Genomic DNA, 25,667 nt, shown 5'->3' with positions numbered 1-25,667 from the left:
GCTTTCCTGTAAGTGTCCCCTTAGCCCAGCATCCAGCAGAAGACTTTCAGAGCAAAAGGCTCCAGGAGTGCCCAGGCCCCACGTGGACACTGGCCATGAGGACAGAAGGTCGCGAGGTCACGAGGACAGGGGTCAAGAGGACAGGGGTCATGAGGACAGGGGCTCTGGCGAGGCAGAATTTGGCGGCCGTGCCCTTCCCCAGGTGATCTCTGCTTATCCTGTTACTGGAAGTGCCCGGCTGTGGCACCAGGGCGCTGACAGACCCTGACGTCAGCCACAAGACTGGTGCTGACAGTAGCATCACCGCTCGGCTTGGCTCTGCTCTGCTCCGCTCACATCACTGTTGGGCAAGAGGCAAACACAGACGGTCTCGGTAAATTCTCAGTCGCTGACTGACTGAGAGGGGTCAAAGGCCGTGTCCAAGTTCACGGGGCTGGAAACTCATCGAGGGCTCAGATCCGTCAGACCCCACACTCCTGCTCTTGGGAAACCTCCACGCCACTGCCTGCTCCTCGGCGTGAGTGCTCAGCGGGCAGCCCCGGGAGCGCCACACACCAAGGGGAGGGCTCCCGCTTGGCTGGGTGGGGACGGGAGGACAAGGCCAGTTTCGGGCATGACTTGGAGGCGGCAGACTACAGGTAGCCACTTGGCTTCCTCTTGTTACAAGACGTCCGGGCCAGGGCCTAGGCAGCAGGGTCCAGACCGGGGTATCCGCTTCCTGCTTTAAAATGTGGAAGACTCCAGGCCTGAGGATCTGGTAACTGAACCCGCCTGGCTGCCAGCACTGACGCCAATGCAGACAGGTGAGCACCCACGGAGGTCCTGGGGGCCCAGTCCACCCCGTCCCACCAGGGGCCTGACAGCACACTCCAGAGGCCGAATGGACAAACACCATCTCAGAGCGGGCGGTGGCAGGGCCTGCAGGCAGCGTCCTGACGCCCAGATCCCCGATCAGGTCTCAGGAGCCACACGGCCAGAGAGAGACCACAGGTGCGACACAGCGGGTCCTCTCCACCCTCACAGCTGCCATCCGACCCAGGCCGGCGCCATGTCCCACTGGAGGGCAGCGGCCACCAGCCCAACGGGGCCCACTCCCCGTGCAGCCGGAGGGATCCTTATTAAAACACGAGTGTGAGCCTTTCCTGCCGTCTGAGCCACCTGTTGAATTCAACATAAAACATGCAGCTCTTAAGCACTACACAGCAGCCCCCGGCCCCAACCTCCTCTCCTCCACACCATGGCACCGTGTCCCAGGGGCTGAGCTCACACCCCCTTGGGCAGATATCACGCCTGCTGCCCCCCCCCCTCCAGGCCCCCAGCGCTCTCCCCTGGGCCCCGCATGGCTGGCTCCTCCCTGTCACTCCGGTTTCAGTCCAGCTGTCGCCTCTTCAGACCCCATGTGAAATATGCCCCGGGGTCCCGCATCACCTCATATTGTTTCACTGACGTAACCCTATCAGGCCTGGAATCGGCATGTTTGTTTTATGCCCATCGCCCACCACCTGAGAGCGTCAAAGGAGTAAGTTCGGGAGCTTCCCCGCCGTCCACCCCGGTGCACAGAGCCTGGCTGACCGATGAACGCCGGCTGGATGCGTGGACTATCCCGATGTAAAGGAAACGGGCTCAGGGTGGTGGGTGACCTGCCCAGGTCCTCCCAGCCAGGACCGTGCACCCCAAAGCCTGCGGCTTGCCCAGGGTTCGGGGTGTGGACCCACCACGCCCTCTTAGCCACAGCCCCTCCCATTTTCGAAGCATCTTCTGGAAAAGGCCCAGCCACGCCGGCTCCAGCTGGAGCAGGACACTGTGAGTGTCCCAGTGCCCACAGCAGCAACCCCACAGGGGAAGCCACAGCCGCACGGAAAGGATCCGGAGGGCCCCTCAGGAGCCTTCTCCCAGGAGGGGGCGTCTCCACCGCAGCCCCTGTGCGCTGGGCAGATGGGAGAGAGGAGGCCCGGCGCCCAGTGCTGTCCCCTAAGCTGGGGGGTGCCGTGCAGACATGAGCATTCACGTTATTACGGTGCCACGTGACAGCCCAGCAGGAGGAAACTCGCAGCCAGGAGATGCACCGCCAGAGGGGAGCCACAGACACCTGCGGCCAGGCCCCGCTGGGACAGACATCGGAGGGCAGCTCCACACCCTCAGGACACTCAGAGTTTAAGAGCAAGAAGACAACCCGAGGGAAACGGTGAGGTGCTGCCCTCCGGAACATTCAAAACTCCCTTATACCCCAGAGAAGCAGAACCAAAATCAAAAGCAGTAAGAAAACCAGGGGGGAGAGAAATCCACAACAAACGACAAAGGACTGATGTCCGACATATAGAGAGGGCACATCGTAGCAAGTTATGAAAAAAATGTTGAAGACTCCAATAAATAAATGGTTAAAATATCAAAACAGGCAACACACTAAAAAGGAAACACCACGAACTGACAACAATGTGGGGAAATATTCACCTCACTAGTAATCGAAAATTCAAATTAAAAGAACAAGTTATTTTTAAGAGGGCAAATTTGGTACTTAACACTTCAGAAAACTGGCAGATTCTTATAAAGTTAAACATATACTTACCAAACAATTGAACCATTCCTGGTATTTACCCAAGAGAAAAGAAAGAAAGCACACGCAAAGACGTGTACACAAAGGTTCATGGAAGCTGTATTCATAATAGCCCCAAACTGGGAACAACCAAAATGTCCATCAACAGAACACATAAACAAAACGAGGCACCCACAGCCTAACTAAATGACAAAGTGATTAGCGTAGTTTAAACCCAGTCCATGAAATCCATAAATGTTTTGGCCAATAGCTTCTACCTGCTTTGTCAAATCATCAAGTACTTGGACCACCACCTAGCAGCAATGGACTTAGTCTACACCATTTTGGAACATAAGGCAGCTCCGGGAATTTCCCAAATATAAACTATGTCAGTAAAAAGCAGAATGAGGTGTCCCTAGAAAATCACCAGAAGGGCTGAAGCAGATGCCACAGGGCAGGTCAGTGGTCAGATGTCCTCACAAGTCTTACCCACTGGGCAAGTCGGTCTATAAACTCAAGAGACTCTTCTGTCTCTAGCATGATACAAATAGAATGTGCTCATAGACATTTCTGGAAAATAAGAAAATGAACCAAGATCCTAACAAATGAATTCTAGAAGGAAAAAAAAAAAAAAAAACAGCTACCTACTATATGATTCCATTCATATGAAATGTCAGAAAAGGATCAACTACAGTGGCTAAGGCAGGTCAGTGGCTGCATGAAATGTTATGTATCTTGAGTGGGTTGGTGGTTCCACGGGTGTATGTAGCCATCAAAGCTCATCAAATTGTTGGCTTTAAATGGCTCCAGCTTATTGTACCTAGATTATACCCCGGTAAAACTGATAAAAATTGTAATAACCAACGCTGTCAAGGCTGCACTGAACTGGGCACTCTCATACATTGCCACAGAACAATAACCATTTGGCTTTTTGAAAAGCAAATGAGCATTTTCCCACTTTTAGAATCTACTCTATTGAAGAGAAATGCAAAATATAAAATAAAACCCTTATGTACAAAGACATTCCCTGTAGTATTACTGATAGCAAATAATATAATGATGACAACATTAAGGAAGGAGGAGAAAGAAAAAAATACTACTCCACAATTATTGACATTTAATCTCGGTAAATTATGTTAAATGCACTAAACCAAATCTTAGTCCACCTCCTACAATTATGGCTATGAAGACCACGTGTGGATTAATTCACGGAACATAATATTTGGTGAAAAAGCTGTCAGCGTGCAGACTACAACTGCATAAACCAGATGGAAACGCCAGAGCAGACGCCAAACTGACAGCAGGGGCTCAACTTTACAGGTGAGACTGCAGAGCATGGTTTTCTTTTTCCCATTTTTAATAATTTAAATGATAAAATGAAACTACTTTTTTCCATGAACTACTAATGTCCTAAGGTTCATTAACGAGAGTGGGGTCTGCCCGTATCCCTGACCCAGCCTCCTAAGCTGTCTCCACGCTGCAGCCCCCTCCAGGCTCAGCCCAGGCCCGAGGCCTCCCTGTTAGACAGAAATCCCATCTTGTCGCATCTCTGCTCAAAGGCCTCCGACGGTGCCCGTCTCAGAGGGGGAGGCCGTGCTGCTCTGCCTGCCTCTAAGACCCAGCGCCATCTGCCTCCCCTCCTCCCCGGTCTCCTCCTGCTTTCCCCCCACCACTCCCCTCCGGCCACACTGGCCGCCCAGCTCTCCCTGGCCCCCCTTGCCTCGGAGCCTGTGCACTTGCTGCCTGTCTGGACGGCTCCTCCTCGGACAGCCACTCGGCTCAGCTGACCTCCCTACTCCGGGAGGCTTCCCAAACCTAGCGAAGACTGCAACCCCCCACCTAACAGTCCCTACCCCACGTCCTGCTTTATTCTGTATAGCACTTACCGCCATCTAACATTAAATAGATATGTTTCACCTCATTGTTTTGCTTACTTTCAGTCTTTCCCTACTACAGGGGTTGGCAGGTTTTTTCTGTAAGGGCCCAGGTCACAAGGATGAACTCAGCCGTGGCACTAGGTGACCAGGCGGGCGTGGCTGTGTTCCAATAAAAGGTTATTTACAAAAGCAGGCAGGCAAGTCGGATTTGGACTATAGCCATAGTTTACCAAACTCTGCCCTACTAGAATCTAAAGTCCATGAGGTATGGTTTTTTTTTTTTTTACTCTTTGATCACTTCTTTTGCTGCCGAACATTCAGCTCCCAGAACAGTGTTTGGTATACAGGAAACACTCAATAAATATTTGCTAATTGAATGAATAAATGAAATGAATTCAGTGTTCACGAAAGCAGGGTAACACCATGCATGAACAGCAGGATCGATGGAAAAGAAGAGAAAGTACAAAAAGGAGAGCCAAACATAAGCTAACTTGGTTTATACAAAGGCGGCATTTACAATTAGGATGAAACTAGATTGTTCCATAACTGCTCTTGGGGCAACTGGCTAGCTGTAGTAAAAAGAATAAAGCTGGCTCCCTATTCATGCCAAAATAAATTCCAAAAAGATTTTTTTAAAAAAGTAAATATTAAAAATAAAACCATAAAAAACTAAAATAAAGCATGAGAGAATTTTTTATTCTCTCAGAGATCAAAAAGCCTTTATAAGTAGAACACAAAAGCTATCAAGGAAAAGAATGATAAATCAAACTATATAAAGATAAAAAGATTTCTATAGGGCAAAACACACACACGCACACACACCACAAACAAAGCAAAAACCAAACAATTTGGAAAAAATTATCAGCATTCTTAAACGAGGGCTAACTGCCTTTGCCTTAAGAAGTAAAAAGTTTCATGTAACATAAGGAAAAAACAGATTGGGCAAAAGAGACGGAACATGAGGGGAATGCAAGTGGCTTTTGAAATGGGAAAAGATACTCATCTACACACAGAGGGAGAAATGCAAATTAAAGCTGCAATAGTCTATTTTTCACCCATCAGACCAGAACACCTGACAGCACAGCAGGCTGCAGGGGCGGGGGGCAGCAGGAAGGTCGCAGATCACCTGTCCACGGAGAGACGTGGCAACCAACTCACAGGTGCAATCCCGCTTCTGAGATCTTTCTGCACTCACATGCCCACACGTGTAAAATTATGTAAGTACTACAGGACCGTGTGCAAACTCCTGGAATCATCCTGTCACTAGGGAAGTAACCAAAGAAATTAGAAAGCAATCACAGAACAGAATACTGTGAAGCTATTTAAAATGAAGCCAAGCACCTCTGTCTGTATTAAGGAAAACTCCCTAGGAGAAACAGAGTGAAAAAAGTGAGGAGCAGAACATCAGCATTTTATTGTTTTGTTTTGTTTTTTAATGAAAATGAGTAGTTCAAAATGACTTAAATGTTCGTTAGGCCTGAAGCGTCCCAGGAAGGCAGAAGTGGGAGCACGGAGCTTCCGGAAGAGGCGTGGGGCAGACCCCAAGCCTCTCGGGGCCTGGTCCTGCGCGGGAGAGGGTGGTGACGGGGGGTCTACACTCCAGGGCTGACACACAGGAAGCCCTGCCGGGCCGGGGGCCGGGTGAGCCCACAGCGTCAGCAGTCATTACTGACATCCTCACCCGTGCCACCTGGAGAAAGAAACCACAGACCAGAAAGGAGACTTGGTTTTTTCCATTATAAATCTTCTCATACCTTTTGAATTTTGACCCTGAGCATGTTTACCTATTCAAAGCAGTTACTTGGAAAAATGCTTAGGATGGGAAGTAAAAAAAACAGGGGGAAGGGGGGCGGATACAAAGCTGTACACACATAAATACTTGCAGGAAAGAAACTGTTAAAAAAAAAAATGCCTAGGAAGAAAGAGTGAAAGGAAACCCATTGAAATGCCCATCATGGTTAGTGCTGAGTGGTGGAATTTCAATCTTTTTCCTGTTTTTTCAGATATTTTGTAGTGTTTTTAAAAATACATTATATTAAAATACATAATATATAACATATAAAATGCATTTATAAATATTTATGAATTAAACGAATTCGTAATTAGACAGCACAAGTTAAACACTCATGTGCCCAGCCTCACAAGTGCAGGAAAACTGGGGAAACCGCACCTGGAGAGGATGCCCGCGGCCACCCAGCCGGGACCTGAGCTCATTTGTCCAGGTATCATTTGGTCCGGAGCGAGTGTCTGTTCTCCCAGCACGGGGCCCAGCGCTGGTGGGGAATGGGGAGCACACCTGACCCCTGCCTGCCCTCCTGGGGCTTGCAGGAGGCAGAATCTCCCGACACACACATCACGGCCTGGGGGGCACTGGCCCAAGTCGGGGGCCTGAGTGGACCCTCCAAGGAGGAGGCGAGCTTCAACTGAGGTCTCAGAAAACTGAGTTCAGTAGGCCAACGGGGCAGCTGCATCCAAGACAGCACGTGCCAAGGCCCCATCTGGGGGGACAGAGGGACGAGGCCCCCGGACGAGGAAGCAGACCCGAATCCTGGGGCCTCTGCCTGCGCCTGGGCTCTGGGTTCATCCTAAGACGATCGAGATCCCTGGAGGGTTGGGTGGAAGGTCAGCTGGGCCTCTCTGGGGAGAGTCCAAGGCGGTCCTTGGAAACATCCCACTGGCCATCCCCGCCGGCCGCCAGGGCAGGATGAATGGGCCTCTGTGGCTCTCAATAGGCCTTTCAGCAACTCGTGCCTCTCAGCGCCTCTCGCTTGGCTTGCTAAAGGCCCCTGGGGTCACAAAGGACAGAGCAGCTGCCCAGGGAGGCCCCAGGCTGGCCTGGTGAGGAACTCAGGAGAGCTGGTCAGACGGGTCCCCATGTGAGCCACCCCAGAACAGAGCAGGAGGACCAGGGCCCCTGCCATCCTCTCCTCCAGCCACCAGGGAAGCCTGGGGTTCCGTGGCACCAGGACCCCCTGGAAAATTTGCCGTCTCCTGCCAGCAAAGTGCCTCATGGTTGATGAAGCCAGCCTTCCCAACAACCCCCTAAAACAGGCCTGGGCTAACTGCAAAAGCCAGGCTTGCCAAAGACTGTGTGATCTGCTATTTGGTGGGGCCAGGCCTGGCCTCTCCCCCGCAGGCCAGAGCCCCTGCCCAGGCTATCAGGAAATCCTTAGAGTTGTGGCCTTTGACTTGCGGTTTCAATGAAGTGAAGTGGCTGGATCAGGATGAGCCTGAAGCCCTTGCCTCATTCTCCACCTTCCTCAGTCCAGGCTCCTCAGCCAGGCTCTGAGCCGCCCCAGCAACGTCTGCAGTGTGACCTCCCGGGCCTCCAGCCCTGCAGCTCCCCAGGGCTCCATGCTCCCTCTCCCTTCTGAGGCTCTGCCTGGGCCCCACCTAGGGGTCCTGGGGCTCATTCCGAAGCTCAGTCACCACCTCCCAGGGTCCCCCACCCCAAGCCTTCCCTGAGGAGTGAGGGGGCTTGCAGGGTGTTGCACATGCACATGAGGCCTTGCTCCTGCCAGGCACCCACTCTGAGCTGCTTCACCTGCAGCTCACAGGTATGGATACTATCTTCATTTACCTGGCGAGGAAAGCCAGGGTTCATGCTCTCAGCTCTATGCCACTGCCTCGTCACTTTGGCTCCCAATGACCTGTCTGCGACTGCCCATCCCCACCCAGGGTGTCCTGGTATGCAGCACAGGACAGGGCACCAACGAGGAGTCTATGCCAAACCTGTTTTTAGTATGCTCCAAGAATGCTATAGGAGCTTTTAAACTCACCTCTAAGCTGCCATCAGCAGGAGAAGGGTTTTACTCATGATCCTTTCTTGTATTCATGCCATGTTGTAAAATCGTTAAAGTGCTTTTACATCTGTGATCTCCTTAGTAGCCCATTTTACAGATAGGAAACCAAAGTTCCTAAAGGGAGCTGGGATTAGTATCCAGGTGCGGTGCTGGTCCCTGGCCTCAGGCCCCTCTCGTGAGGGGCAGGGCTTCCTACCAGGGCAGCCTGCTTGTCCTCACTTCCCAGGACAGGCCCCCTTACACTCTCCCCAAAGCAGCTCTCCCTGTAAAACACCCACCCAAACCCGTGACTAGCATCAAACAGCGCCTGCCACTTCACACCCCACAGATGATTTCCAAACAGTTTTGCTCTTTCCCAAGCAAAGGTAGTAGCTCCAGGTTCAAAGGCTCACCTCCTGTGAGCTCACATTCTCTGCGGCTGTATTGAAACTCATAACTCATTGCTTTGCGTTGACACGGAAAATGGCCTCCTGCAGGACAAGCTGCCTATCTCCTGAGTAATTCCTCAGGCTTCCGCAGACGCCCCCACGAGGTGCCCCACCCAAGCCATGAGCCACGCCCGGCCACTCCGGCTGCCACACCGCCCACCTGCCCTCAGCACTGCCCGGGCCTGGGATCATGTGCTCACTGCCCGGCCACTGCCCCGAGCACTGGCCAGTCACTGTCCCACTCCTTGGTCTTGCTGCTGTGCATAAAAAAACAAGCCTAAATCTATGTCACTGGGCACACAGTGCATAAAGAGGTCATTTATAACATGAACAACATAAAGGGGAGGAAGGGAGAGAGGGGGTACCGTGTATGGGTAGCCCAATGAAGTCAAGTTTGAATCAACACAAGCTAAACTGTAATAGATTTAGGATGCTATATCTATCCCAAAGTAACTGTAGAGAAAATATCTAAAAAGTATACATAAAAGAACGAATAAGTGATTAATTCCTAGAAGAAAATACAGGGAAACATCTTCAAGACCTAGTGATGGGACATAGCTTCTTAGACTTTACACCCAAAGCACAAGTAACTAAAGAAAAAAACAGATAAACGGGAACTCCTCAAGATTAAACACTTCTTTCTGTGCTTCAAAGGACTTTGTCAAAAAGGTGAAGACGCAGCCAACTCAATGGGAAGGAATATTTGGTAACCATATATCTGATAAGGGTTTGATATCCAGTATACATAAAGAAATCCTACAACTCAACAATAAAAGAACAAAACAACCCAATTATAAAATGGGCAAAATATAAGAATAGACATTTTTCCAAAGAGGAAATACAAATGGCTGAAAAAGCACATGAAAAGATGATCATCTTCATTAGCTATTAGGGGAATGCAAATCAAAACCACAATGAGATATCATCTTATACCTATAAGAATGGCCGCTATTAAATAAACAGGAAACTACAAATGCTGAAGAGGATGTAGAGAATTAGGAACACTTATACACTGCTGGTGGGAATGTCAAGTGGTACAGCCACTGTGGAAGACAGTTTGGCGGTTCCTCAGGAAACAAAATTTTGAGTTGCCCTACAACCCAGCAGTTCTGCTAGTCGGTATATACCCAGATCCGAAAGCAGGGACGAACAGACATTTGCACACTGATGTTCATGGTGGCATTTTTACAATTGCAAAAAATTGAAACAACCAGTGTCCTTCAACAGCTGAATGGATAAACAAAATGTGGTATATACATACGATGGAATATTATGCAACAGTAAGAAGGAATGAGGTCCTGAAGCATCTGACAACATGGATGAACCTTGAGGACATAATGCTGAGTAAAATAAGCCAGACACAAAAGGCTTGGATGACTTCACTAATATGAACCAACTAGAATATGTAAACTCAGAGTCTTAAAATGTAGAATATAGAGCACCTAGAGATTGAAGCTAGAGAAGGGGGAGCAGTTACCTAATGTATACAGAATTGTTAATAAGGTTGAACTCAAATGTTTGGGAATGGATAGAGGTGTTGGTAGCTCATTACTGGGATTATAAGTAACAGTGCCATATTGAAGATGAATTTGACTGAAAGTGGTTGTTTAAAATCATTTTTGTAAATAAGTTCTTGCATGAACTATTACAAATGTAAAAAAAAAATGATAGAGGGTTATATGGGAAAAACAGCTATTAGCAAGCTATGGACTATAGTTAACAGTAACATCTTAATATTCTTTCATCAACAGTAACAAATTTACTACAACAATACTATGGGTCAACAATAGGGTGGAATAAGGTGTATGGGATGATTTGGGTTTTATTTTTTACTCTTATTTCTGTTCTAGCATAATGAAAATGCTCTAAAATTGATGATGGGGTTGTATGCACAACTATGTGATGATACTGTGAGCCGGTGATTGTATACTTTGGGTGGTTTGTGTGGTGTGAATATTCTCAATAAAATTGAAAAAAAAAAAGAATTAATGATTCAAAATGGCTCATTATAAAAGATCATATAAGGAAAAAAAAAACCATAATGGAGGAAAGGAGGGATTTTAAAAAGTTAACAAAATGGCAGAAGTAAATCTTGCCTTATCAGTAATTTCCCTGAATATAAATAGATTAAACTGTCCAATCAAAAGGCAGAGACTGGCAGAATGGATCAAGAAACGTGACCCAACTATATTCTGTTTACAAGAGACACATCTTAGATCCATAAATACAAAAAAGGTTCAAAGAGAAGGACGGAGAAAAATGTTTCATGCAAATAGTAATCATGAGGGAGGGGGGTAGCTGTATTAATATCAGACAAAATACTTTAAGTCAAAAACTGTTACAAGAGACAAAGGAAGACATGATATACTGATAAAAGGATCAATTCAACAAGAAGATTTAAGTCATAAACATATATGCACCTAACAGCAGAGCACCAAAATACATGACAAAATCGAAGGGGAAAACAGAGAGTTCTACATACTAGTTGGAAATTTCAATACACCATTTTCAACCCTGGATACATCTAAACAGAAGATCAGTAGGGAAATAAAGGACCAAACAACACTATGCACCAACTAGATCTAACGTTTACAAATATATGAAAATTAAATAGCACACTCTTCAACAACCAGTGGGTTAAAGAAGAAATTGCAAGGGAAATTAGAAAATACTTAAAAGATGAATGAAAACAAAGATACAACATTCCCAATTTAGGGGATACAGTGAAGGCAGTGCTCAGAGGGAAATCTGTAGCCATGAATACCTATATTAAAAAAGAAAGATCTCAAATTAATAACGTACCCATCTTGAGGAACTACAAAAGAAGAGCTAAGTAAACCCAAAGTTAGCTGATGAAACCAAATAAGATTAGAGTGGAGATAAATGAAATAGAGAATACAATAACAATTGAAAGAAAACACAAAGCAAAAAGTTGATTCTTTGAAAAAAAAAATCAATAAAATTGGCAAACCTTTAGCTAGATTAGACTGACAAGGAAAAAAAAAGAGAAAGATGCAAATAACTAAAATCAAAAGGAAAATAGTGCTATCACTACTGATCTTACAGAAATAAAAAGAATTTTAAGAGAATATTATGAACAATTGTAAGCCAACAAACTTGATAACTTAGAAGAAATTATATTCCTCTAAAATTACATCAATTACCTAAATTGACTCAAGAAAAAACAGAAAGCATCAACAAACCTATAGGAAGAAGAGATTGAATCAATAATCACAAACCTTACAACAATGAAAAACCCAGGACCAGTTGGCTTCACTGGTGAGTCCTACAAAACATTTAAAGAATTAAAACCAATCCTTCTTGAATTCTTCCAAAGAATTCAAGTGGAGGGAACTCTTCCTAATTCATTCTATGAAGTCAGCATTACTCTGATACCAAAGCCTGGTATAGACAGCACAAGAAGAGAAAATTACAGCCCAATTTCCCTTATGAAAAAAGATGCAAAAATTCTTAACAAAATACCTGCAAACCGCATCTAATGGCGTATTAGAAATACCCCATGACCAAGTGGGATTCATCCCAGGAACATGAGGGTGGTTCAACACATGCAAATCAATCAATGTAATACACCAGGTAAACAGAATGAAGGAAAAAGAGCACATGATCATCTTAATCGATGTAGAAAAGGCATTCCTCAGAGAACTAGGAATGAAAGGGATCTTTCTCTACATAATAGCCATTTATGAAAATCTCACAGCTAGCATCATACTCAATGGTGAAAGACTTACAGCTCAGAAACGAGTCAAGGAAGCCTGCTGTTACCACTGATATTAAATATTGTACTAGAAGTTCTTACCAGGGCAATTAGGCAAAAAGAAGAAATAAAAAAATCTAACTTGGAAAGGAAGAAGTAAAACCTTTATTTGCAGATGACATGATCCTATGTATAGAAAATCCAAAGGAATCCACAAGAAAACTATCAGAGCCAAGAAATGAGTTCTTCAAAGTGTTAGAGTACATGATCTACACACAAAAATCAATCATGTTCCCATATCCTAGCAATGAACAATCTGAAGAGGAAATTAAGAAAACAATTCCATTTACAATAGCATCTAAAAGAATAAAATACCTAGGAATAAAGTTAACTAAGGATACAAAAGACTTGTATACTAAAAACTACAAAATACTACTGAAAGAAATTAAAGAAAACCTAAATAAAAGGCAAGATATCCCATGTTCACAGATGGCAAGAGTTAACACTGTTAATATGTCAACATTACCCAAATCAATATACAAATTCAATGCACTCCCTATTAAAATTCCGGCAGCCTTTTTTGCAGAAATGGAAAAACCTATCCTCAAATTTATATAGAACTGCAAGGGACCACAGACAGCCCAAACAACCTTGGAAAAGAAGAACAACTAGTAGATTCACACTTCCCAATTTCACATTGTACTACAAAGCAACAGTAATCAAAACAGTGTGGTACTGGCACAAAGATAGACCAGTGGAACAGAATTAAAAGTCCAGAAATAGACCCACCCATCTAGGGCCAAATGATTTTTGACAAGGGAGCTAAGTACATGCAGTGGGGAAAGAAAAGTCTCTTCAACAAACGGTGCTGGGAAAACTGGATATCCAAATGCAGAAGAAGGTAGTTAGATGCCTACCTCATACCATATACAAAATTAAAACTCAAAATGAATCTAGGATCTAAATATAACTATAAAACTCTTAGAAGGGCAAATCTTTATGACCTGGGATTCAACAACGGATTTTTAGATATACCAAAAGCACAGGCAGCAAAAGTAACAATGGGTAATTTGATTTCGCCAAAAATAAAAACCTATGCATCTTAACCCATAACAATTTTTGAAATGGCCTATATAACTGCTTGTTGAGCTGTACATCAAAAGTTAAAACCTTTCTGAACGTATATTATATTTTACAATAATGGAAATAGCTGAAGTTGTGGAACTGTGACCCCAGACATTCTTTGAAATTTGCTCTTACAACTTGCGAAATCATACTTTGAAAGTTATCATTGTTATGTATATATGCTAAAGTTCACAATAAAAAATGCATTAAAATGTTGTTCTATTGTCAAAAAAAACTTATGCATCAATAGAAATTATCAACAAAGTGAAAAGACAACCTACAAAATGGGAAAAAATAGTTTCAAACCATATATCAGATAAGGGTTTAATATCCAGAATAAAGAACTCCTATGACTCAACAACAAAGGCAAAGGACTTGCATAGACATTTCTCCAAAGAATATACATGAATGGCCAACAAATACGTGAAAAGATGCTCAATATCATTAGCCATTAGGGAAATGCAAGTTAAAACCACAATGAGATGCCACTTCATGTCCACAAGGATGGCTATTACTTTAAAAATGTAAAGTAACCAGTGATGGAGAAGAAGCGGAGACACTGAGATGCCAGCATGCTGCTGGTGAGAATGTAAAATGGTGCAGCCCTTGTGGAGAGCAATGTGGCAGTTCCTCAAAAGGTTAAATACAGAAGTACCATTTGACCCAGCACTCACAATTCTAGGTATATACCTAAGAGAGTGAAAACAAGGTCTTAGATACTTGAATACCCATGTTTATAGCAGCATTATGTACAGTAGGCAAAAGCTGGAAACAACCCAAATGTCCATCAACAAATGAATGGATTAAAAAAAAAATGTGGTGCATAAACACAATGGAATATTTGGCCACAAGAAAAAATGAAGTTGTGCAATATGCTGCAAGACAGAAGAAAACATCATGGTCAGTGAGACAAGCAAGGCACACAGGGGTACTCACAAGAGATAACTAGAAAGAGCACATTCTCAGAGATAGAAAACAGATCAGAGGTTACTGGGGGATGAGCGTAGGAGAAAGGGAGAGTTTTTTTCTTAAAAAAAAATAAAAGGCTTTATAAATAACTGGGACTAAACTACAAAGTCTTTAAAATGAAAAACAAACAAAACCTGTAAGGTAACTACTGTGATGAAATAAACATCCCTCCTGCCCCCACCTCCGCTCCCATGTGCTCTGTCGCCTGAGGGAGTCACAGAACCCGAAGCCCTGGGCCCGAGCCGGAAGAGACACCTGGCACCCACCGTTCCAACCACCTGCTCTCATCGATGGAGACCCCAAAGCCCAAGGCAGGAGGGGTCATGCATTCACTAACTCCTTTGCTCCCAGCTTGCTGAGCCAGGCTCTGAGCTGGGAAATGGGCACAGGGCCATCCGACCCACCACAGCGAGCCCATGACAAGGGGCACTCGTCTTTCTCGTCCCACCTGTGCCCAGCACCCAGCTCACGGCGGGCTCTCGGGTGCAAGCCAGCGCGGACAACGCTCAGCGGACTCCAGATGGGCCGGATGCGAAGCTGATCCAGTCCACTCTTCCACCTTCAACGTCTTCTAGCCCGTTCCCTCTGGAGACTGGACAAACCCAACACACCCCACCCCGGCCCCAGGTGCCCCTGGCTCACCTGCCCAGCAGGGTCTGTGCCCCGCTCGACCCCGCGCCTTCTGCTGGGCACCCTCCTCCCCACAGTCCTCCCTTGCTGCCATTCTTCTGACTCCTTCATCGGGAAACCGGGGTCAGGGACCACATTCCTCCTCATACACGAGCCGGAAAAACCACAGGGAAAAAGAGGGTGTCCAGGGTCTCCCCTTAGAGCCGGCTGTGTCTGTACATGAGAGTGGGTTCAAAAGCCACACTGGCTGCTCGGGGACCCCATGTGAGTGGCTGAACATCACGGGTCTCCATCTCCTCACTCGCCACGAGGGAGAACACACCCTTCATCCAAGGGTTGCTATGGGAACCAAAGGAGAGCAGCTTGGAAACCAGCAAGGGCCAGCACCACTCGGGGACCTTCAAGCCTCCAGCCCCCCGGGGAGAGAACTGGCCTCTCCGGGGAGGGCTCCCAGACACAGGGCCCTCATGTCACAGCCCCTGAGCAGGGGTGACCTCATCTCAGCACCCCACGGCAGGCAACTTGATTCATCAGGGCTTGCTATGGGAGCAAGGAGCCCCAGGAGCTGCGCAATGCAGAGGAGCACCCACTGTGGGTGGGGGCAGATCCTGGAATTCCGGACCCCACCTAGCTAAAGCAGCATCAGCCGACAGAGCCATGCTGGGCTCCCTGAGCGGGCCTGCTGCTCCCACAGACACTGCTGGGGGCTCGGTGTGTAAGAGCTGACGGCCCCAAGTGGGAAGTAGCAGCTGGGGAGGAGGGGGTGACAGGGTTCTTCTTTCCACGTGGGAGGGGGCAGGGGAGGACTGAGATTCTCCAATTTGTCCTCCCTTCATTCATTTCTGCCGTCCCTGATGCGCTGACCTCCTGGCGGTGTGCTGTAACTGGCCCTTTCACAAGGGACTCGGGGTTTGCAGTTAGCAACATGGACAGAGCAAGGAGTCCCAGAACCCTGGGCTGGGAACAGCCATCTGGGTCAACCTTCCTCTCTCCGTTTCACAAAGAAGGAAACTGAGAGCCAGAGAGGGTTAGGGCCTGGCTGAGGGCACTTCCCCGGCCCCAAGCCGCTGGCCCAGGCGCCTGTGAGACATCTGACACTCCCTCTCTGATGGAGGCCAGAAGTCGTCCATCTGTCCTACCCAGCCAAGAGACGACGATGGCCCAGAGAGCTGTGGTGACCACCCCAAGGCACCACAGCACATTACTTTTGCGCCTTCTCTGCCCCTGGCCCAGTCTGCCTCTGCTCAGTGGGCCCCTGCGAACAACACCCCACGTGAGGGCCATCCTTTGTAACTGCTCCCTGGGGCAAGGGCACTCCCTCCACTCAGCACCCACCCATCACCCAGTCATCAGCCCACTCCAAGCCGGCCAAGGGACAGGGTTGGTGCTGTCTCGTGCCTGGAGGGGAGCTCAGGGCTCCGCAGTGCCCAGAACCGAGGGCGGAAACGGGTGCGGATGCTGTCAACAACGAAGGGAGGGGGGTGGCCGGTGGCTCTGAGGAGATCAGGAAGCGGCCCTGGGCGGCCTGGGCTGAGAACTGGGAGGTGAGGCTGTCCCAGTGGAGGGAGTGAGGGGGGCAATTCCAGACAGAGGGAGCAGCCTGAGCAAAAGTGAGCAGGAGGGAAACATCCTGGGGCCCTGGGGGAGTCCCCCCAAAAGAGTCCCCTGGCTGGGGCTTAGGCCGTGAGCAGGGCCAGGCCACGGAGGACATGGACCAAGGAACTTGTACCCTGAGGGGGCGGGGGCATCAAAAGGCCCTCCAGGTGCAGCAGCGAGGACGGGGCACGGTCGGGAGTCACAGGTGCAGGGCTGGTGGGAGGGCAGGGGGCCGGGCAGGCCTGATCCCCGGGGTGGGGTGGGGTGAGGGGGTGGGGTGGGGTGAGAGTGTGCGGCCCGGCTGGATGTGGACGGGAAGGATGAGGGAGAACTCCAGCTTCCGGGTTAGATGTCTGGAAATCACTCGCTTACATTGGTTGCTTTTCTGTACCAATATTTTTTATACACCTCAGTGCAAGGCTCATCCGATAATCTTTCTATATGAGTAAGATAAATAACTCAAATTACATCTTCCTAAACCTACTCCAGTGGCACTTTGATAAGATGGTCGGTGATCAGCATCTTTACCAGCAAAAAACTCCCTGCTGGAGCACCAATTTAAATGTAGATGTCTGTGCACGGTAGTGTTTTCCTTCAGGTGAGTGCCTGTTCAGTTACAAAACTTAAAAACTGCCAAATGTTTTCATGATCACTGGCACGCAGTAATCTAAAAAATATTCAAAGAAATTATGAAAACCAGTTCTATTTAATCAGCCTCAAATTGTGCAACCATGTTGTATAAGAAAGAATTTAAAACAGAAAAATGAACCAAAAATACTGGCCAGCCAATTCCGAGAGGGAACGGAGGGAGGTGGTGGCCTGGGGCAAGCCACCGAGTCCAGTCAGGGGTTGGGTGGAGGCAGCTGGGCACACCCAGAGGTGGCAGATGCCCACGGGGCAGGTGGCCAGGCTTCTGGACCCAAGGGTGCCTGGCCGGTCCCAGTGATGGGTGGGGAGCAGGGGAAGCTGAAGCCACGACCCAGGCCGGTCTCAGCTCTGTATCCCAGCGCTTGTCAGGTGCTCAGCAAATGTGACCTACACGAGGCAGCAGTGACCCCAAACGCACAAAACTGTGTCCTCAGAAAGGGGCAGAAATTACAGAGAAGGCGAGAAGCTAATGAGTGCAGGAGTCTCGTGTGGTGATCGTTGGTATAAAGCTGCCCTCAAAGCAAAGCAACAGAAAGAACATGGACACGGCAGCCCGGCCCCAGGGCACCTCACTCGGGTTCCCTGCCACCTCTAACCCCCCGCCCCCAGCCAGCGCTGCGGATGGGAAGACTGGTGCAGTGGGGATTTGGCCAGTCAGCCCATGTGGGCCCAAGAGGTGGGCAGCTGGCACTGCAGGAAAGTCAAGGGAGGGTGGCCATGGAGAGGGCATCAGGACACATCCCCCGCCTTCAGCACCCCTCTGACCCAGTCTATAAACTGGGGGGTGGGTCACTGGACAGAGCAGAGGCCACCAACCCTGGCTGGTCCCCAGTCCTGCCGAGAAAGTGCTAACAGCAGGGACACCTGGGCCCCACCCGGGAAGACTAACTGAGATGCTGGGTGGGAAATAAGAAAGGGCGTTTGGTTTCTAAAGCTCCACAAACGGCTGGCTCTGTGTGGAGGTGCCCATGGGGCGCAGGTGGGCAGGGGGAGGCGGGTGGTCCAGAACGGCAGCACCCCAGCCCCTTGACACAAGCCAGGGCTTAGAGCAGACCCAGCCCTCCCCTGTGTGCGCTTCGGGGGGGCCAAGAGGCCAGGAGGAAGGATGCCCCAGGCATGGGAATAGCAGGTGCAGGGCCCAGAGGTGGGACATTGCCTGGTATGTTTCAGGAATTCACATTTTGTCACATCTGTTTGCCAGAAGAGTCTCTCAAAGCACCAAGAACTACGGGTGTAAAACAGGCCCCGCAACCCATTCCTCTGGGGTGTCTGTGCAAACCCTGATGTGTCAGGTGGGCAGAGAGCTGCAGGAAGCCTGCCCCCGGGCCAGCAGGACCACCCAGCTCAGCCCCTGGGGACCCCAGGGACCCTGGCTCTGCCGAGCCTAGCAGGGTGCCCAGCCCCAAACGGACAGACACCATCAGCCAGAGGCTCACGTGACAGGCTCTCCGGGACCCAACTCTGTAAACTATGAGATAAGGATTCCTACCTTGCCAGGGGGTTACGAGAATTAAATGGGACACAGTTGACAAAGCCTCTCACTGCAGAGCTGTGAGATCGTGGCCCAGGAGTGGCAGGGGCTTTCCCAAAGCCCCCCTGCGAAAGGGAGCAGGGCCTGGCCTGGCACCAGAGCTGCCGACACACACCCAGGGCCTTCTCCCCACACCTCAGAGCCCCTAATGAGAGAGGGCCTGGGTGGGCTTGCCCTGCACCTAGAGGGCCCCAGCACACATACTGCCCCCCTGGGGGGACAGGGGTCTCTGTCATCTCGGAGGCCCAGAGGGTGGGGGCAGCCCAGAGTGAGAGGTGAGAGGGACACCCAGGGGCAGCAGGAGACACCCAGGGGCGGGCCAGGGCGGCTATGAAGGTGGGGAGCCAGTTCCCAAGCCCCCCAGCCTCTGCTCCTTCCCTCACTCAGGGGCCCAGCCTTAAATTACAGAGAGAACATGCAGGCAAGAAAACAAGGTGGGGAGAATCACAGAACGACAGGGCCCTGGTCCAAAGACCCATGGGCTGCGGGGCCCTCGTACAGCCCTGGCACCCTGTGCGCTGGCGAGCCCGTCACTACCTTCTGCAGCCCGCCTGCCTTTCAGCTCCAAACCAACTGCTGGAGAAGTTTCTCCTGCAGTTTAGCAAACATCTGTCCACCACCTGCCATGTCCACCACCTGCCACGTCCACCGCGTGTGGTCCTGGCCTGCCCGGCAGTCAGACGGTAGCCTGGAGCCTCTAAGAAGGGGCCTCCCAGGTGGCCTAAAGAAATCATCCTTTTCACAAATAAAGAGGTTTGTTACAGGTTATTTATGACCATGAAAAACTGGATCCCAGCTAAGTTTCGAACAAGAAAAGACCAAGGAAGTAAATCATGGCACATCCACGCAAATACTCAGCAGTCATTTAAATAATGTTTAGAGTGCAAACACCATGGAAAATGGTTCAGAAATTTTAAGTGAGAAAAAAAGCATAATTAGGAAATTTTATGTGTAGGAGGATATCAAATATCTTTTAAAGATGCTTTAAAAAGACTGGAAAACTATATGGATGGATGAATAGAAAAATGGGGACAAAAATTAAATGAAAAATAGGGCGGGAGGGGTGATGATTTGGGTGTTCTTTTTTACTTTTGTTTTTTATTCTTATTTTTACTTTTTCTGGTATAAGGAAAATGTTCAAAAAATAGATTGGGGTGATGAATGCACAACTACATGATGGTACCGTGAACAGCTGATTGTACACTATGGATGACTGTATGATATGTGAATATATCTCAATAAAACTGAAAAAAAAAAAAAAGACTGGAAAGCAAAACTTTGCAAAATTATCAGTGGTATCTCTGGGTATTTGGGGCCCTGGGTAATTTTCTTCCTCTCTCTTGTATTTTCCAGTTTTCTGTAATCTGCATGTAACATTTTTTAATTGGGGAAAAAGAAGTCTGGGGATTTTGTGGCTGTTTCTTCTCTCCAGCAGCCTCATTGCCTAGCTCATATTCCTGAGCCCTTCAGGGAAGGAGGGCAGTGAAATAAGGACAGCAGCTGCCTCTCAATGAGCACTTCGACCCCCTCTCCTGCAGGCTGAAAACCAGAGGGGAAATGACTTGTCCAAGGTCATGGAGCAGCAGAAGGAGGAAACACAGCTGATGACCCTTTTCGCTGTGAGCTTTGGTCCCTTTAAAGCCTGAGGTCCAAATTCCCAGGCTTCCTGCAAAAGGATGCTAAGTTCCCGCCTCGGGAGTGAACCAGCAGCCCAGACTGGCCTCCCGGCCTGCTCCAGGCCCACGAGCAGACGGAGGCCGGAACTCACAGGCCTTAAAAATAGGCCCAGGAACCGAAAAAGCCACTGCTACCACTCAAACGGTCACACTTCCTCCCTGCTGCACTGGCCCAGAACCAGCTCTGATGCCCCGAGGTTGAGGGACAGCGCAGGGCCCCCGGGAACTAGGAGAAATGGTCCCCCATCCCCCGGGACTGCAAAGTCGGAACTTTGGGGCAGAGACTCCAGCCCCCATGCCGGGCACTGAGCCAGGGGTTCTGTACCCTTTGCGACAGCAAGTAACTACAGCAGGGGCAGCCTGGACCAAGCCTGCTCTGGGCCAGGACTCGGGTCAAGCCCTCGGTCGGCGCAACCACCCCGGGTACCTGTGCAGTCACTTCTCTCGTCCAATTCCCATGACTCCACAAAGTTTGTTGTCCCCATTTTACAGATGAGCACACAGAGCACTGAAGGGTGAGTGCTCGGCAGGCCCCTCGGTCCTCCTTTCCAGCCACCAGCCACAGCTCCCACAACCATCCTCCACCCCGCCCAGCTTCGGCCCCAGATACACTGTGCCAAACGGTGGGGGGCTGGGCTCACAGGAAGGAAGTTCCCTGCTCCCCATTACTTCTGGCTCATTGCAGGGACCCCCTCCAGATGGTGATTTGCATCTGACAGGCCTCAGCTGGAATCCCAGTTCTGCCACCTCCCAGCCACATGTGTGACCTTGGCCAAGTCACTTTCCTCTCTGGAACTCGGTTTCCTCCCCTGTGGGGTAACAATAGAACCTACCCCCATGGAAGGCAGAATTGGGCAACGTGCTACATGTGCCGTAACTGCCAGCTAATCCCTCTCCAAGGCAGGCCACTCCACCGCTCAGACACCTGCCGAGCTGCCTGATGCTGCCCACTGCCCGGCATTCAGGGCCTGGGCCGCAGCTCCACCCAACCTCTCCAGCCTCAACTCCAGCAGCTTCCCCTGTCCTCCAGCACCCAGGCCAAACCCTGCCCACCCTCAGGCCCCTGCTCAGAGGCCAAGCCCTCCAAGCTTCAGGCACCCACCCTCCCAAGCACTCCCACCTCTACCAGGCCCTTCTACGTCCACCTGCCGGGCAGCTGCGCACATGTGTGACCTGTGGGCTGTCGGCAGCTGCTGAAGCAGCTAAGAGCTGGGTCTCAGACACATCCTGCCACTTACAAGTCACTTTACCTGGAAACCTCCAGACCTTGTCAGGTTCATCAGGAGAAGAAATGAACACCTACCCTACCACAGGCGGTTATTTCAAGGACAAAAGTAACTAGGGAGTGCAAAACACTGTCTGGGCGAACGTCCAGGCCCACAAGAAGGCTCCGTCCACCTTCACCCAGAGGTCTCTACCCCACAGCAGCTGGGCATCAGCTGCCCAATTCTTCCCACTCAGAGATTCCAGAGCCTCTCAGAAGCTCAGCTTGGTTCATTTGTCACCTGAAATCCCAGGAGTTCCCAGAGGATAAAACACCTAAATCTCGCTTGGAATAGCTGCAGCCTAGGCAAGCCCCAGCCAGGGATTTTGCTCGGCTGGCTTCTCTCCCCACTCGACGGTGCCCATCCCTCCAGGCAGGACAGATCCCAAGCCCGGCACAGAGCAGGCGCTCAGAGTGTCCACTGCAGAGGCTGCAGCAGCGGAGAGTCACAAGCTGAGTTTAAACCCGTAAGGAGCCTTTTATCCCGAAGGCCCAGCAACTTTCCCCAGGTGGGGAGGGCTGGTGGTTTTCTCTCATCTCACAGACAACACTATGACTCAGACATGACAAACAGCTTGTGCAGAGTCAAGCTCCTCTACCAGCGGCTCCCCTCATACCTCCCAAACGAGGAGGTTTCTGAAAAACATAAGCTGTAATTATGAGACACCAACAACCAGCTGAGAGAGTTAAATTACTCCATAAACCCGCCAGGTGTTCAAGCCTCAGGTGTCACAGCTGTAGAGTGGAGTAGATACAATCCTACCGGAAATAAAAGTGCCCAGGGCTGGTGACCTGTCCCAGGTGCTCAGGCCAAGCTTCTGGCTCTAATCTACTTGGGATCTTGGGGGTAAACTGGGCCCTCTCTGAACACCAAATTTCAAGGCCTTCTAAGAACTTAGGATCCCAATATCCTTGGCCATCAAGACCTTTTATGGCCATAAGTTAATTTTTTTATTCAGTGTTGGCTGGGCACCTGCTGTGTATAAGACCCGTGCCAGGCAGTGAGAAGACTCGGCTTGGGCAGTGCCCTCCGGGAGCTCGCTGGCTAAGTGGGGGCTCAGCCCTGCTGACAATGCCAATGCCACTATCACCACAGCGGACAAAAAGAACACACGGAGAGCAAGGTGAGCACAGGCCACAGGATAGCAAAGCGTGCCAGGGGGAGTCGAGGGTGGTTGCCCAGGATGGCAGCATGTGAGCTGAGACTTGAAAGAAAACTTGTAGGTGCTCTGCAGGGCAGGTGAGCAGGGGATGTTTTCCAGGTATGGGGTAGGAAGAGCTGTGGGGGGGGCGGTTCTTGCATGTGAAGGAAGGACCAGAGGCCAGGCAACCAGACAACAAGGCAATCGTGTGGCCATTGGGTTCTGATCTCAGCCTACTATGGGTGGCTCTCCTCCCCAGAAGCAGGCAGGCCTTGCTGGGACATTCGGGGGCAAGTTCTGGGGTCAGAGCGACCAGGCATCATTCCCAGTACTGCCACTTCCTCACTGGCTTCCCCTAGGCAAGTCACTTGCCTCTCTCAAGGCAAGTGAAATGGAAATAATATTCCAACTCACAAGGTCTTTATCAGGATTAAGCTGATGAGTGTACACGTGAGGCACCTGGCACGTTGTAAGTGCTCAGTAAAACTGGATGTCATTATTATTGTTCTCAGGGGATGGCCTGCAGGCTCTTGGAGGCAGGGTCTAGTCAGAGGACAGCAGGAGAGACAGAGGGGGGGGGGGGCTGAGGACCCTGGAGCAGATGGACCCTCAGAACCTCCCATCTCAGATGCTGTGCCAGGTGCCAGGTAGGCCTGCCAGGCTGGCATGCTCAGTGAACGTGTGCTGAATGAATTACCAGGGACCCTCCAATTTCTGCTCAAAATGGTCTTGACACCTTTTCAGAAACGAAAACTATGTCCTCTTCCAGCCCTGTGTGAAAGCCACCCCACTCTTACTCCACCCCCCACCCTTCAGGAAAGCTTCACCCTACAGCAGGCTGGCCAGACCTTGTGCTAATCCTGCTCCTACAAAAAAGAGGATTCAAATTTATTTCCTCTCCGCACTCAGGCCTCCAGGGCGTGGCCTGCTTAGGGGCCTATTAATCCTGGGGCTGCCATGTCCCTGCTGCTATGTGACCTTGGGAGGCGGGGGAGCAGTTACAATGGCTCTTGCGGACTCAGTTTCCCCAACTGTGAATGAAGGGGGGACTGGTGGGATCTAGACGGGTGGCACTCCCTCGGCAAGGCGGTCGCCCCTCAGGAATCTCCAGCCCAGACTGGAGCGGGGCTGAGCCCCTCAGGAATCCCCAGCCGAGACTGAAGGGGCTGAGCGCTGAGAGTGTGGTATGAAGTCATTCCCGCATGGAGAAGGGAGGGGTCTTTGCAGGAAGAAAATGACAAATGCGAGACAGCAGGGGAGGGGGCTGCTCCTGGCTTCAATCTGGGCCCATCCTTCAGTCACCCTTACCTCGCAGCCAGCCAGACCCCACCCACACCTGCTGCCAAGCCCCTCGGAACAATACGACGCACCCTCGCCCCGCCCCGCCCGCCGAGCTCCGACTGGGGTCCTCCCGGGGCGACAGCCGAACCCAACAGGTTCCCGGGGGATGGGGGTGGGGGTGAAGGAGCAGAGGGCGGGGGCGGGAGCTGCGGGAAGACAAAGGCTTCGGGAGCCCTCTCCCCGCGTGAGCCCTCGCTGGCAGGAAGGTCCCCCATGGCCGCGGGGGCTGCCCCTGCCCTGCGGGGCCAAGGGTCTCCCCAAACCCCGCGCCCACGCTCCCTCCGACGGCCTGAGGCCCCGGGGTGGGCTTCCTGGAGAAGGATGGGGACTGACAGACCCCGAGAAGAAAGGGAGGGAGACGGAACAGCCCACAGACAGACGGACAGAGGGAGGGAGACACCGAATGACCCCAGGACGCAAGCGTGCGGTGCGCCAGGGACCGCAACCAGAGACGGAGACACAGGGATTCACCAAAGATCCAGACGCGGGCACACGGCGGGTGCGGAGGTGCGGCGAGGGGACACGGGCTCACCGGGCGCCGCCGCCACCGGAGAGACGGACAGACACCCAGACACAGAGGGGGACGCACGGACAGAGACCCGCAGGGACGGACACGCACCCAGAGGACCCCGGCGGCGCGCTCCCGCCGGCCGCCCCGACCCCGCCGGGACCCCCGCGCGGCCCGGGCGCACTCACCGAGGCCGCCGACCTCGCGGCGCAGGCTGAGGCGGCCGCGCTCCTCGGCTATGGCGCGCAGCATGTGCTGCAGCGAGCGCTCCTCGGCCTCGGCGCCGCCCGCAGGCTCGGGGGAGGAGGCGGCGGCGCCGGCGAGCGCGGGCGGCCCGGCCCGGAGCCCCGCGGGCGCAGACGCGCAGGGCCGGCCCGGCGGCCGCGGGGAGGCCATGCCGGGCCCCGGCTCATCGCCCGCGCCGCGCCCGCGGGGGCCCCCGGCGCGCCCCGCCGCCCCCGCCCCGGCGCTGCCCGCCGCGAACACCAGTGAAGCCACAGTCCGCCTTTGTGCGCGTCGCCGCCGCCGCCCGCCGAGCCCAGCCGAGGGAACGCACCTCCGCCGCCCGCGCGCTGCCGGCTGCCACCGCCCCGGAAGCCCGGCCCCGCCCCCGGGCCAAGCCCCGCCCCCGGGGCCTCCCGGGCCCGCCCCGGGCCGGCGCAGCGGGGTCCTCGGACCGCCTGGCCCCGCCCTTTGCCCGCCCCCTGACCGGGCCCGCCGGCCAATCGTCAGCGCCAGAAGGGCCCCGGAAACCCGGCCCCAGCTCCCGGCCCGCCCTGGCCCCGCCCTCACTACCCGCCATGGCCCCGCCCCATTCCCGCCATGGCCACGCCCCGGCCCGCCATGGCCCCGCCCCCGTCGACCTCCGACGCTCTTCGCCG

General features: G+C 51.3%; 1 protein-coding gene across 1 annotated transcript in view; it reads right to left on the bottom strand.

The window, feature by feature from the left end:
• KIAA0930 (KIAA0930 ortholog) overlaps nt 1-25,336 on the bottom strand; it is a 49,547-nt gene extending 24,211 nt beyond the window's left edge. Inside the window, exon 1 of the mRNA XM_037848181.1 lies at nt 24,975-25,336. Within this exon, the coding sequence (XP_037704109.1) occupies nt 24,975-25,182 (208 nt within the window). The 5' untranslated portion in view covers nt 25,183-25,336. The remainder of the gene's footprint in view (nt 1-24,974) is intronic.
• Nucleotides 25,337-25,667: the final 331 nt, after the last annotated feature.

This window comes from Choloepus didactylus, chromosome 8 (genome assembly GCF_015220235.1).
Source record: "Choloepus didactylus isolate mChoDid1 chromosome 8, mChoDid1.pri, whole genome shotgun sequence".
In the NCBI taxonomy this organism is placed as follows: domain Eukaryota; kingdom Metazoa; phylum Chordata; class Mammalia; order Pilosa; family Megalonychidae; genus Choloepus; species Choloepus didactylus.
Note: the sequence above shows the minus strand (reverse complement) of the source record. Positions and strands in the feature narration are given on the sequence as shown.